This window comes from Grammomys surdaster, unplaced genomic scaffold (assembly GCF_004785775.1).
Source record: "Grammomys surdaster isolate TR1022 unplaced genomic scaffold, NIH_TR_1.0 255, whole genome shotgun sequence".
Taxonomy (NCBI): domain Eukaryota; kingdom Metazoa; phylum Chordata; class Mammalia; order Rodentia; family Muridae; genus Grammomys; species Grammomys surdaster.
The window spans coordinates 10,490,536-10,504,559 of NW_021604696.1; the positions used below are offsets into that span (position 1 = coordinate 10,490,536).

The following is a 14,024-nucleotide window of genomic DNA, read 5'->3' on the forward strand; positions in this document are numbered from 1 at the left end:
AGTTCCAGGATACCAGGGCTACACAGAGAAACCCTGTGTCAAAAAACTAGAAGAAAAAGAAGAGGAAGAGGAGGAGGAGGAGAAAGGAAGGAAGAAAAAAGAAGAGAAGAAATAATTGATTTTTTTCTATAATGAACTATAATCTGATGATTATGCTAAACTCAAAATATTAGTTTTATTTTATTGTTTTGAAAGGTTCAAAGCATGATCCATGTAAAAATGTCTTCTGTGGTCTTTCTCCCATTTCTACTTTTTTCCCCATTTCTTCAAGGTGCTTGACCAAGTAGAGCTGAGATTATTTGGTTACTAGTCACAGGAAAACAAAGTGTTCCTCAATGTTGCTGCTTTTAGACATTCCCATATTAGATTAGGAAGGGAATGAGCCTTGCTGCTGTCCAGTTTGTGAGTTACAGTAGAAGGAGTGTTGAAGTTCATTAAAACACTTGCTTTTCATGTATCCCAACAATATTATGCTTTTCCTATTTATTATTGTATGGCGAATTATTTTTCACTGGGCAAAAAATAAATGTGCCATTGACTCCCTGAGTGTTTTCTTCAAGTGTGTTTGAAGAGTTCTAGTTCATTATAAAAATCTAGTAATACTCTGTTTGGCCTCCGTTTCTTTTGAACAATTTAAAATCTCACTATTACTTCCCAGATTGTGAGTTCCACCCATGAAGGAGGCTGAGCATCCTATGCTGGCTCTGCGAGCCTGGCAGTCTTAAGGACTCTCCTCCTACCTTGGTGCAGGAGTCCCGGGTTCTCAGCGCCCTCTGCCTGAAGGGTGTGGTGCTCACAGGGCACAGGTGGTTCTCGGTGGTAATAGACAGGCTGCAGGTTTCAGGAAGCTGAGATGGTGGCTGTGCCTCCATGGACGTCTGGAGCCGCGAGGAGTCAGCTGAGACCCAGGCAGGAGAACTTCAGTGGACTTTTTCTATAGCCTCAGGGGTGGGGGTCGGGGTTAGTTCTGGAAACTCTGGAGCTCATAGGTGAGCAGAAGCGAGAGGAGAAACCCCGCACAGGCTTGCTGCCAGCAGTGCAAGGCTTCTCAGAACTGAAAGTTTGAGCGCTCCGGGGTGGAGCAGCTTGTAGAGCCTCAGACTTCAGTCCCCCAACTCTTAACTCCGGACTGGAGCCCCTCCCATCCCGGGCGGTGCCCACCTGAAATCTTAGCTTTTCCTTTGTTCTTACTATTCTGATCTTCTTCCCCCAACCCTTCCACCCCGGAATCGTTAGGTTTTATTTTTGTTGTTGTTTGTTTGTTTGTTTTTTGTTTTCCCTTCAACAATTCTCTGGGTTGCTGGATCTCTCTAATCAAGCTCCTGGCCCCGCCTCACCGAACCCTCCCTCCCTGGTGTCACAGTTGTGAACCAGGAGGTACTCAGTCTCCTCTGCTAGGCGAATTCGGCTTCACAGATGTAAGTGAAGGAGAAGCCACTGCCCCGCCCTGCCTGTGGGCTGCCTCTCAGAAGGTAAGAGCAGGCTCTGATGTCCAGTCCTCACTGACTTCTGCTGTCTGGAACTAGGGGAAGGGACCACTCACTCCCAGGGGTGCAAGGATCCTGAAAACAAGATCAATTGTGAGTGGTGTGTGTGTGTGTGTGTGTGTGTCTGCGCGCGCGTGTGCTTACTGGGAAGCTTTAAGGAGCTTAACGCCTATGTGCTCAGATGAACTGTTTTTACTAGAATGTGGTCAGTTTTCTCATGGTGAGGACCCAAAAGAATAGACTCAGAAACTCAGGACCTCAGGACATGACCACATTGATACCCTTCAAAAGGACACCCTGGAAGTGCTTCCTTGTCTAGAGGGACAGAGATACTGGTCACCTTGCATCTGGCCTTTATCCTATGCCTCAAGATCACATAACTTTTGGAAAGGAACTTAATTTAATGTAGAGACAATTTTATGTCATTGGATAACTAAGTTTGTAACTATTCTTTCTATTTATGGATACACGCAAACGTGCTCGCACATGTATCAATTGTAAATTTATTGGTCAACTCTGAAGTGAATGTATCTAACACGAAATGTACTTCTCTGAGTGCACAGGCAAGGCCTGTAGATTGGTGGCTTTACATCTGTGTGCACACTGGGATCATCGGGGAGCTTGGAAGAGTCAAGGCTGTCCCTTGTGTGTGTTTAGGGGGCAACGTGTCTGTGAAAACAAGCCTTTGAAGATGTCATGCTTTACGAAGTCGGAGATGGTGTAGGTGTGTACCGAATTGAATGAACAATCGGGACTCCCATCTGTATGTATTTTGCGGATTTGGTTCATTCAACAGTTCAGCAAAGAAGCCACTATAAAGTGGCTCATGCTGGTTAGTAGCAATTGCTATGGATAGGTTAGCGCATTGAGAACAGAGAGGAAGTGGCTGTGTTCATGCACACACATTTGCCCCCGGGCAGGCACCTGTGCTAGATTTCCCATAGTGCTCTAGGAGAGCCTTTACATGGTAAGTGGATATCAACCAACTTCAAAGGAAAGGGTGCACTATTTGATTAGACAGAGAAATAATTCATGGTTATAAAGCCATAAAAGTGAGAAATATAGGTAAGCATCTGTCTTACCTTTGAGGGAAACATGGGATGATCTACACTTACAAATAATAGAAACACACACACACACACACACACAAGAATATTGACTTGCACACATGAACATAAAAATTTTCTATATGCTAATACACCAAAAGAAAAATTAAAAGCTAAACAAATAGGGTAGAATTCCAGACATTTGGGAACTGGGAAAGAATCCCTTGCTATGGAAAAGTTGGTAATCATGAAATGAAACAGCCGGTATTATGTGATTATTTGCCTCATTTATAATAAAAAGAAAATGCAGATTCAAATACACAAGAGGCCCTGTTCCATTTGGACAGCCTAGTTAGATCTGAAAGGTAGGATGGAGCTTGTTGTCATGGAGCTTATTGTCATGGAGTTTGTTGTCATGGGTGTGGTCGAAAGTATCTTGCACTGGACAGGTAGAAGCTGCAAAGGTGTTTCTGGAATGTGTCTGGACAGTGTGCGTTAATCATGACTTTTCTCTGTCCCACCATATCACAACACCAATACAATGATAAGAAATAAGGACAGTGGTAAGAGCTGACATCTAGAGGACATTATTCTCTAGACATTTTGGGCAGGAACACTTTGCTCAGAGAGATAGACCTGTCATTCCCTCCTATGGATTAAGCACTCTGAGCACAGCTAGGCATGGTGGCTTGCCCACGATTGTTAAGCCAGTAAAGGAAAGACTTGAAGATTCAGATCTAGACAGCCTGGGGCCCATGGTTGCACTCCATAAAACTGAAATATACTGCCTTATGAATGAAGTCAGTCATGGGTTATTATATAACAGAGTTTATTTTGTAAGTCATAGCACATGCTTATGAAGGAATCCGAGGGATTCATTAGAATAGCAAGAACAAGGAAAAGTCTAAGTTAGGAAAACCTTCAGTGAACATATCAGGAGGAAAGACAAGACAGGAAGCTACTTAGACATCATTTCATTATTGAAAACAAATACAAAAAAACTGCAAGAAGAATAGGGAAAGATGGTGTATTGTGAAAATTTTTTCTTATTTTTACTCTTTGATTTATAAGTATTCTACATTGGGAAGATATTACTTTACAAATAAAACACAGAAGAAAAGCAAGTCGCTTCAAGATTACAGCAAAACAAAACAAAGCAAAAAAACTCAAAAGAGAACACTAACAGCCCCTAAAATTCCCACCTCGAAAAACACCAGTTTCTTAAATCCACATATACAACTTACGAAGCACAATAGAACATCAAAGTACCGCCCACACCTCCACTCACACAGCCGTGTGGTTAGCGTGGATTTTTGTATATGCTGAGATCTTAACACGTCTCAAGTTGAAACTTTTATCAGAATGTTGAATGACTGTAGAATTTTATTTCTTGTTGAAAGTCAAAATGATAACAGAGAAGGAAGGAAAAAAGATAGTGCCAGCCTGTGGCAGCCTCAACTGGAGAAATGGCATGGGGAAAACCGCAGTTTTGTATTCTACCCAAGTCAGAACTATCAGACACTTAATAAAGGTGTCGGAGTGGGCGGCAGAGGTTTCAAGTTACCCATTGTTCTAATTTGGCTCTGAACGGTTGGTACTTTCCATGAACAGATACCCTTTGTGTTTTCACACTACCATCCCTTGCAAACTGGTAGGTGGTTTGGGTAGGTTTGTTATAAACCTTCTCCTGTGGTTGAGGAGGTTGAATTGGGTGTGAGCGGCTGTTAGGCGTTGCTCTAGGTTTTAAGCTCTGCCGGGATCCCAGAAGTCTTCATTCACGAACTTTAGATACTGTGATCCCTCCATGATTTGGAAGAAAGCCACCTTACCCTCTGTGTTTTGGGAGTGGGCCAACAGTTCTCAAGATACTCACTTTGTCCAAGGTCCACAGCTTCTCAAGTGTTATCAGACTGGGATTCTAATTAGTTTTGTGTACCACTGACAGAACCAAATCTCTTTATGTCCTGATGTGTTCTGTGGTACCAGAGTTCCTTTGAGGCAGTGGGATGGAAGAGGTAGGCACTTCTGTAAACAGGAAATGAGGGATTATTTGTGAAATATTTAGACTGGATGCCTGAGTTGGAAGAGCCCTCTTCTACCCTGCATGTCTTGTTCATATTAGAAAGGCAAAGGCTGGGCTGTTCTAGGATCAAAGCTCAGTGCAGAATGAACAATGCCCTGGGGTCCCAGTCCTGTAAAGAGCATTAGAACTATAGGAACCTGCTACTTGCTTTATCCATGTCCCTAAAGTAAGCACTGGGGCAGCCAGTGCTGACTTGTACCCAGGTCATATGCATCTCCTCAAGGGACAGTGCTCCAGGTGCCCAGGTCACATGTCTCTTCTTTACTAATAGTACTCCAAAGACAGTGGTCACTGTGCTCCAGGCCTTGTGCAAGCTTTACTGTTGAGCATGATAACATAATTCTTAGACTTTTGAAACTTTCTGAAATCTCTGAAACTATGAAACAGTGAGTCAAAGTAAGCTTTTCTCTCCCCTGTTCCTGCCCTCTATCACACCACACATACACACCCCTCCACAGACACACAACACATACACACACACAATACCCCATACCCTTGCACACACACACAACACTCCCCACACTCCTCCACACACACACAACATACACAGAATACACATAATAGATCTACACATAGTACACACCCCTACACACACACACACACACACACACCTACACACAGACACACACCCCTACACACACACACACACCCCTACACACACACACACACACACCTGCACACACACACACACACACTTCTGCACAGGTTGAACTGCCATTCACACCTCAATAGGTCATGGATTGTTTCATCTGTAGAATCATGTATTTTTTCTAGAGTTTAGCTTGGACCCTGGAGGCAAAACTTAGTGTGCATCAGGTTAAAAGATATCAGGCCCTATTGTACTAAAAAAAAAATTGTTAAATAATTATGTGTTTTGGGAGCTAAAATTCATTGCCTTGGAATGTATTAATTCTATGTGGCTAAAAGTTTGGTGCACTCATGACTATTTTAGAAGTTAGGAGACATTGCTGGAGTGCTTTTGTGTTTATGTGCCCAGAAAGTGTTGAAACATCTGTTGTAAGGTGGAATTGGTTTGTTTGAGGGTGTAAGCTTAACCTTAAATTATTCTTTCTCTAGAATTACCATTCGAAGCAGAAGCAGAAGCCTAAACATGCATCATGAAGAATTCATCTTGATACTGTGCGTTCTCGTTGTTAAAAGTGCCTCAAGTAAGTGTTTTATAAACAAACTGGTCAAGAGCCAGAGGGAAATTATGGGGGCTTGTTTTTTATTTATTGCTGATGCAGTTACTCAAGTTGCCTAATCTGTTTAACATTTAGTGACTTCAGATTTTACTTTAGAATTCCGAGAAATACTTGCTGCTCCTGGAGAAGGGAAGGGAAGAGAGCTGGGAACAGACCAAATAAAGGTCCGCAGATCACTTTGTGGAGAGGCGGGGGTCTTCACACTGAATTACACTTTAGAAGAAAATAGGCATCTATTACCTATTCCTGACTGCATTTGAAATAGAGGAAGAAAACACTTGTCTTCTTTACTAGTTCTTTGCAATTGTATAAGTTTCTATTTCCTGAGAGGATAGCAAGAATTCCTTCATTTTAAAAGGAGTATTCAAAAAGAAGCAAACAGAAAATACTTTCCACCTCTTAAAAATCACCCAAGTGCTAGAAAAAATAAGAAAGAGAAAGGCTGGACTAGACTCTGAAGCAAGCTTCAGGGCAGGTCAGACAGAATCTTTAACTTATGAGCTGTGGTGGTTTGGGGATCTTCTCCAGGTGGAGAAGGATTGAAAGGTCCTGTTCTTTGGCGCCAAGTCTCATGACTGCATAGGACTTGGAGGAGAAAGGGAGCAAATCAGTTAAACGACTTCAGAATGTCACACCCAAAAGGGAACACTTGGGCCCATATCCTTTTCTTTGAGAATTATTGAGAAAGGAAAACAGAGATTACCTATTATTGTTTTCATATAATACATTTCCAGTCTGGAGGTATGCTTATGAACATACCCATGCATTGTTGGAATAGTACATGCCACACAATGCAGTGATACCCAAATCCTGAAGACCGTTCATTTTTCTTGGTATGAAATGATTTGTTAGGGACTACTGAGCAAGACTGCAAAGTACGTGTGTCATGTGTTCCATGCTTGATAGACAAACATCTATCTTCTGTTCCCGACTGCCATGAAACACAATCTTGGAACAAAACCAGCTCTATAGTCTGCTAGGTCTGGGGCTCAGGTTCTAGCTCCCGGTTCCTTTGGGGGCTTAGGGAATGACTTTCATGAATAGGAAATCAATATTTCATATGTGGAATTCATCCGACTTGTTGGCGCTGGCCTCTCACAGTTGTCTGCATAGAGCAATTTAAACCACTGACTTTGTCCATGGACGAACTGGACTGACTGCTCACCCAGTCCGTGCACCTTGACCTCTGTTCATTCATGTAACGTTACCTCGAGCATCATATCAATCAAAGTGAGGCTGTAATGCTAAACACAAGAAAACTTATTTTAAGACATGAGGTTCCTCATAATTATATATTGCTAACTTCCTACTGCCCACTATTTTTTTTTAAATGGAGGCCATCTCCAAAAAGGAATTCACACATTCATCAGCCAAAGTACAAGCACTTATGTTTGTAGCAGGTTTGTTTCTTTAATGAAGCAACACTTGGAAACCTAGGAAACTTCAACTGTCCAATAGAGTCTCTTACAATAATCTTGAGTTCCCAGTACATAGACAATGAATAGTCTAATCATGGTATGGCTGAGCCCTGCAGAATAATGATGAAAGGGCTCATGCTGCATGTAGGAAAAAGAACGGACATCACAGGCTTGATGATGTGAGGATCAGACAGGATTGATGTGTGGAGGGATCAGATAGGCTTGATGATGTGCAGAAGGATCAGATAGGCTTGATGATGTGTGGATCAGATAGGCTTGATGATGTATGGAAGGATCAGATAGGCTTGATGATGTGTGGAAGGATCAGATAGGCTTGATGATGTGCAGAAGGATCAGATAGGCTTGATGATGTGTGGATCAGATAGGCTTGATGATGTGCAGAAGGATCAGATAGGCTTGATGATGTACGGAAGGATCAGATAGGCTTGATCATGTGCGGAGACATCATCAGACACCGGACACGGAGAGTACATATACTGTATGACTGTAACCCTCAGTCTGTAAGGCACTGGGGAGTTATTGAAGTGGTAGAGACTCTTGTTTTGAGTGTCAAGAAGCAAGTATGTTGGAATATTGAGATGGAGAACAGAGATTATGTTACGAGTACCAGCCAGAGGCTGATGCCCAGTGTCATTCTTGAACTTTGAAGTGGATCTGACATTTGAGCCACTTCCTTCTTCTGCTGTGGTTAACATTAAGTTAACGCCCTCCCAAATGTTGCTCTGAACAATAGACCCTAACAACAGAGACATTTTGTATATAGTCTTAAGGAAGTACTTCGTGGACTTTACTTAACAGACTGTGATTTGCTAAATGAGGATTAATTAAGGGCATTCTAGATCCACAGGGGTTGAGAACTGTTCAACAACTCCAATTTAGAATAGAGGGCCGCTCTTTGGAGGTGAAAAAAAAAAGATACATTTCCAAAGCTAAAGGATCTGAGCTGAGAAACAGGGAAATGGGAAGAGAAAGGGATCCAGTATTAGGTGTGGTTTGCATTCATTAGTTCTTGGTCAGTTACATGGAAACATGCTGCTGTGGGGATTTAGCTACCCAAGAACTCCACTATCTCTCCCAAACTTCCCCAGAACGGAATATACAGATTGTTTGGGCATAGGGGACATGAGGCCTGTGGTGACAGAGATGAAGATGTACACTCAGGTCTCTTGTCTTTCCCATGGAGATTCCATGATGCTGACATTTTGAAGGAATATGATGACCCTATGACTTCTATATCTTTCCTTAACAGTAAGTTATAGTCATACTCTGAAGATGTGGCCTCAACGCCTTTGAGTGAGGGTTGGTTAAGCTCTTCAGCTTTCTGTCTAGGGGAAGCCATCAGCTTTATCTTCATCTTGGTTCTGAAAGTGTCTTATCTCCGGTGTGTCTTCCCTTCAGACAACACAGGAGTGTAATGCTGAGATTTCTTGTAGCTTTCTCGTTGACTTTGCTTTTTACACTGGTGGAGGGGGGTCAGTGAAAAGTCACCCTTGTCCTGTTTTATCTCCCTTTCCCGTTTCAATCTGTTGCAGAAAGTTGCATTCACCGATCACAAATTCACGTGATAGAAGGAGAGCCTTTTTATCTGAAGCCCTGTGACAAGGCTACACCCGAGCACAAGAATGAAACAGCCACCATAAGATGGTTCAGAGGCAATGCTTCACATGAGTATAGAGAACTGGACACCAGAAGCTCGCCCAGAATCATTTTTCGTGGTCATGTTTTAGAATTCTGGCCAGTTGAGCTGGATGACGAGGGAACGTACTTTTCTCAAGTGGGGTGAGTGAGCCAATTTGTTATAACAAATTTCCCGGGACTCTTGACCTTGGCTCAGAAAGCCAAATACACATTTGTAAGGTCTGATAATCCATGCATTTTTTTTCTCCCCTGCTCTCTCTTCAATGAAAAACAAACATTTAATTCATTGTAGAAATAGTAAGTCAGTCACTGTATTTATATATTTTAAGTGATTTTGCCGAATGACTAATGAGATTCCCTTTGAGGGGACTCTTGCTAATGATAAGCAGAGGTGAAATTCAGGTGGATTGAGTAGTGAGGACTTCAGATGATGTGGCATCTGAGGCAGGAGCAACCAGGGCCTCCTCCCACATGTCCTGTTTGGACTCCAGAGAAAGAGAAGGATTTATGGGAATACATCCTAGTCTAGATTTTGGAGGATTCTGGGAAATGAGAGGCAGTTAGTGGGGAAAAGATACAGTTGCTACCCAGCCACAAGCTAATAGCCAAAGTCAGAGAGAGAGAGAGAGAGGGAGGGAGGGAGGGAGGGAAGGAGGGAGGGAGGGAGGGAGAGAGAGAGAGGGAGAGGGAGAGGCAGAGAGGCAGGGAGAGTGGGGGAGGGAGGGAGAGAGAGATATGCATACATGTATAGGTAAACATTCTTTATAAAGACTTGACATTGACCTATTAAACATTGCTCAGGGCTAGCTGGATAATGTGTCACTGTGCTGTGCAATATAGCAGATTTCTTTTAGTAATATGTCTTGATTCTAGAGTGAGCCCTGATCATTATCAGCACAACTTAGAGAAAGAGAAGTGAGATTTCACAGCAAAGCCTCTGGTTTGCTCCTGTGGTTTTTCACAAAATGAGGTCATAGTTGTTTATTTGACACAGAAACTTCTGAGCATCAGAAATAAGTTGTAGAACTTGTTTTTTTTTTTTTTAAGTGAAGTTTTATGCGACATTGTAAGGGAGAGAATTATAATATGGATGTTGCAATTGGATCTTTCTAGAGTGAGTTACAAATGAATGGGGAGGAGAAACAGTCCCTGTCCTCACTGTTGCATGCACATGACTTAAAGACATGGGCATTCTGGATAAGGTGGGAAGAGCCATTTGAGGGGAAGAGGCAGCTATGGTCATCCTGGGGAGAAGATGGAGCTGAGTGTTTGCTATTTTTCTGATATAGAGAAGAGATAACACAGCCTGTATTAGGAAGCAAGAGTCAGACCTTCAGAATGAGGTAGCACGAGTAAGCAGCATGGAGAGATGGGAGCATAAACCAGCTCAGAGGATTTCCAACACCCCCTGAAGTGTGTAGAAAGTCAAAGGAACACACCCGATGATAAGGGAGAAGCCTTGAGGATGGCTTTGAGTGTAATGGAGCTTCCGCATGGAAACAGGTGCCTTGGACATCTTTAGATATAGTTCAAGTAGAAGCAGAACCCAGAGCCTGCATCACATTTTAAGGAGGAAATCTGTACTGAGCCGATGGACCAGCGTTTGTGAGAGCAATGGAGGCAGGAGAGAGAGAGAGAGCTTCGTGGTGAAGAAGATGTGCTTCTCTTGCTGAAGACCTGAGTTCAGTTTGCAGCACCCGTGTTGGGTGGCTCCTAAACACCTGGAACCCAGATCTAGGCACCAGGGCCTCTTCTGGGCTGTGCAGCACCCTTACTTACATATGTTCGTACGCATGCTTGCATGCACTCAGAATTCTAAAAGTTAAAATCTTTAGAAAGGAAAGAAAATGAGCTAAGAAAGAAAATCACACAGAAGAGAAAGTTTTCTGTAGTGGAGGTGGAGAAATGAAGGTAGGAGCCCGAGGCTGGGGCACAAAAAGCTTACATTGGAGCCAGAGAGAAGAAAGCAGGCCTTTCCTCTTTAATCCTTCCTTTCTTCCCTCCTTCCTCCTCTCCTTTCTTTCTTCTTCTTCCCTTTTTGATTAATCTCTCTTTCTTGCCTTTCTTCTTTCATCTGGCTTTAGGTTGCTGCTGATGGAACCCAAGATTATGTTCATGGTAGGCAAGCACTCCACAAATGAGCAATCAGCCTCTAAGCAGGGCTTCTTAAACTCAAGCAGTACCCAGCCAGAGGGATCGTTATAACCAGAGTATCATTGATTCACTGCCACAGGCGACAGGGAAGTTGTGGAAGGGTCTTAGATTTTGATTTTCTTGATCTCAATTTCCTATCAGCCTTTGGGCTTGCTCTTTGACAGGGAGCGCAGAGTGTTGCCGGGTTCAGTACTCCTAAGGGGTTCCCACACATGGCAGGCACTCTGTCAAGATCTGCTGAATGTTAGGAATCGAGAACTGCAGATGTAGAAGCCAACACAATTTGACAAGAGAAGTTTTAAGAAGAAGATGCTGCCAATAGGAATCTGAGCTCTTTTCAAGGCCAAGTAGCTCTGTTATGCATGGCCACTTAGTCCCTGCTTTTTAGCGAGTAGCGGTCTGTTACCCTCCCTGACACTGGCTGATTTCCTCTGTATGAGAAACTACAAGATAAAGAACAAGGCTTCAGAGAGTGTGAAAATGTAGTATTATACCAACCACTCCTGTCTCTTAGGGGCAACCCAATGTGCATTTACTCCTGGTCCCACCCAGTACAACACACACACACACACACACACACACACACACACACACACGACAATGGGAAAGTTGTTTAGTTACTCACATGAACATTAGAGAAATGGTCAAGCTCCCTTGCATACACACACTGTAAAATATCTGAGAGTCTTTGAGCAATAGACCACTTTGCTCTTTCCCGTCCATCCCATTGTAGATGTAAAGGGGACCTGGGAAAGCCCAGGTGGACACACATTTCCCAGGTCACAGGAAAATTTACCAATATATATGCTACTTTGGGGATGTGGACCCATATGTCACATGCATTGTGGAAGCAAACACACAATGGAAAATGTTTTCACTTTTTAAAACGCTGTTGTTTAAAATCATGTCATTTAGCACCATCTTCAAGATGGCTGATTTCTGAGAAGAGTAATCACGACCATAAGAGCTACTGAATTTCACCTTTGCTCAGTTGTGCAAGGGCTGTGCGGAACTCCAGCTTATTCAATAGTAAGGAAAAGTCCACAGAGTAACATGCTTTGGGAAACAGAACACACAGTGTAGATGCACACATCATTAGGAGACAAGGTTGGCTTGAAACTAAGACTATCCTTCGATCTTGGTCTGTAAGTCTCTGAATTTGTTCAGCGCTGATGATAAAGTTTAAAACGTTAGTTGCTCTTCCATCCATACCGAATGTCTGCCTGTGTGTGGTCTATTTGGTAAGCATGTGTGGTGTGTATGTGCTATGCACATGATGGTGTGATGGTGTGTGAGTGTGCGTGTGAGTGTGTATGTGTAAAGACTGCACCGGAGTGTAATCTTTCACTCCATTGACAGCTGTAAACTTTCTGCTTTCAATCAAGCGGTGGCAGAGAGAAACCTACACATCAATAATTAAATCTCTTTATATAGAAATTAGGGTGAATTGGAAGATTGGAAGCAGTGGCAAAATCTCTTCAGTTGTTACAAAACTCCTCCATACCTTTATTTCTTAGCAATGATCGTCAAAATTGGACTTTAAATGTCACCAAAAGAAACAAGCACAGCTGCTTCTCTGAAAAACTTGTGACGAGCAAAGATGTTGAAGTTAAGAAGTCTCTGCATATAGAATGTGAAAATCCTAGCTATGGAGAGCTGATCAACCACACGTCTCTGTATAAGGTAACACGTTGAAAATATCTCCACTGAAGACTCAATAGGAAAAATAACATTCCATGCAGAGGATATAAAGACAGTGGACCATTTTGACCTCAACTAGAACAATTGGTCTAAGTCCACATGGCTGACTTGGCTTGTGTGAGAAGGTGTCCTGTACTGTTCTTGTAAAGAGCCAAAGTATGCAATGTGGGGTGTGTGGTAGCTGCTCTGCTTTGTAGCGGCTGTTCAGTACACAGTGGCTGCTGCTTCTCTCCTCATCTTCCTTCATTGTTCTTCTAATTAAATTAAACCAGTTCAGGGAGTGTAGGTTTAGATTATTTATTTCACTTTATTTTGTAATATTCATTTAAATGTTGAAACACAATTGTATATGTTTCCTGAATATTTGAGTCTTCTTTATAAAGCTGGAAGACAGAAAACAAAAAACAAAGAAAGTGAAAAATCCCTCCTAATCCTTCAACTGTGCTCTTTCATTACCAGATGAACATCTGTCCTTAGAAGTGGGGTTCTGTTGCCTGTTTTTTTTCTAATTAAAACAATGTGATTATTCATCCATACCTTTCTTTGAACAACCTTCTTTTAAACCTGGCCTGCATTTTGTATGGACTTAATTTAAACTAGATGACCTCATTGCTACTAGACATATGTAAGTTTCCTGAGTCCTTCTGTTATTTACAGATTATAACAGATGATATTTATATCAATTTTGGGTGATTTATGATTAATATTATAATAGTGTGGTTAATCATTCTAGAAAATCCATACATGTAGGATTACTAGACCAGAGAGAGGTTTATTGATTGTCTAACTCTCTACCTACCTTCATTACACTTCCATAACATGAGAAATAATATTTTCAGAAGGTTAAAAAGTTGACATCAGACATTTCAGAAATTGGTGTGTCTTCCTGTTGTTCTCTTAATGACTCTAAGTTAAATGTGTGAACTGTATCCTAATAGAACTCGCTTTGTGGGTAGTCTGTGTAGTTTCTGCTTCCTTGGAGAGCCTTTTCCTTATTGGGTCATAAGAGCTCTTTAAAAAGATGCCACAGAGGAGCTGTTCACACTTGCGTCTCACATTCAGCATGTATAAAACAGTGCACACATTCATATTCATAGACACATGCAACATGGCCTGTGCCATATCTGTGGAAGAGAAAACCTGTACTGCTGACCCTGTCAAAGCTGAACAGGGGAACCCGTGGAAGCTGAGCCACCGGTGGTTTCCTTGGGGCGTGTTTGTAGCTCTTTCTGTAATGTATTGATATGTGAGGTGGCAGAGGAGCTTCCTAT

The 14,024-nt window shown here is 42.3% G+C and overlaps 1 protein-coding gene across 3 annotated transcripts in view; it reads left to right on the forward strand.

Moving 5' to 3' along the window:
- The first annotated feature begins 962 nt into the window (after nucleotides 1-962).
- Il18r1 (interleukin 18 receptor 1) overlaps nucleotides 963-14,024 on the forward strand; it is a 31,958-nt gene continuing 18,896 nt past the window's right edge. The window contains exons 1-5 of one of the 3 annotated variants that reach the window (XM_028775513.1): nucleotides 963-1,472; nucleotides 2,145-2,211; nucleotides 5,694-5,785; nucleotides 8,793-9,039; nucleotides 12,570-12,735. In XM_028775513.1, the coding sequence (XP_028631346.1) occupies nucleotides 5,728-5,785; nucleotides 8,793-9,039; nucleotides 12,570-12,735 (471 nt within the window). In that variant the 5' untranslated portion in view covers nucleotides 963-1,472; nucleotides 2,145-2,211; nucleotides 5,694-5,727. Of the gene's footprint in view, nucleotides 1,473-1,525; nucleotides 1,581-2,144; nucleotides 2,212-5,693; nucleotides 5,786-8,792; nucleotides 9,040-12,569; nucleotides 12,736-14,024 lie in introns of those variants that run through there. The other 2 variants (XM_028775512.1, XM_028775514.1) reach the window with 2 other exon arrangements.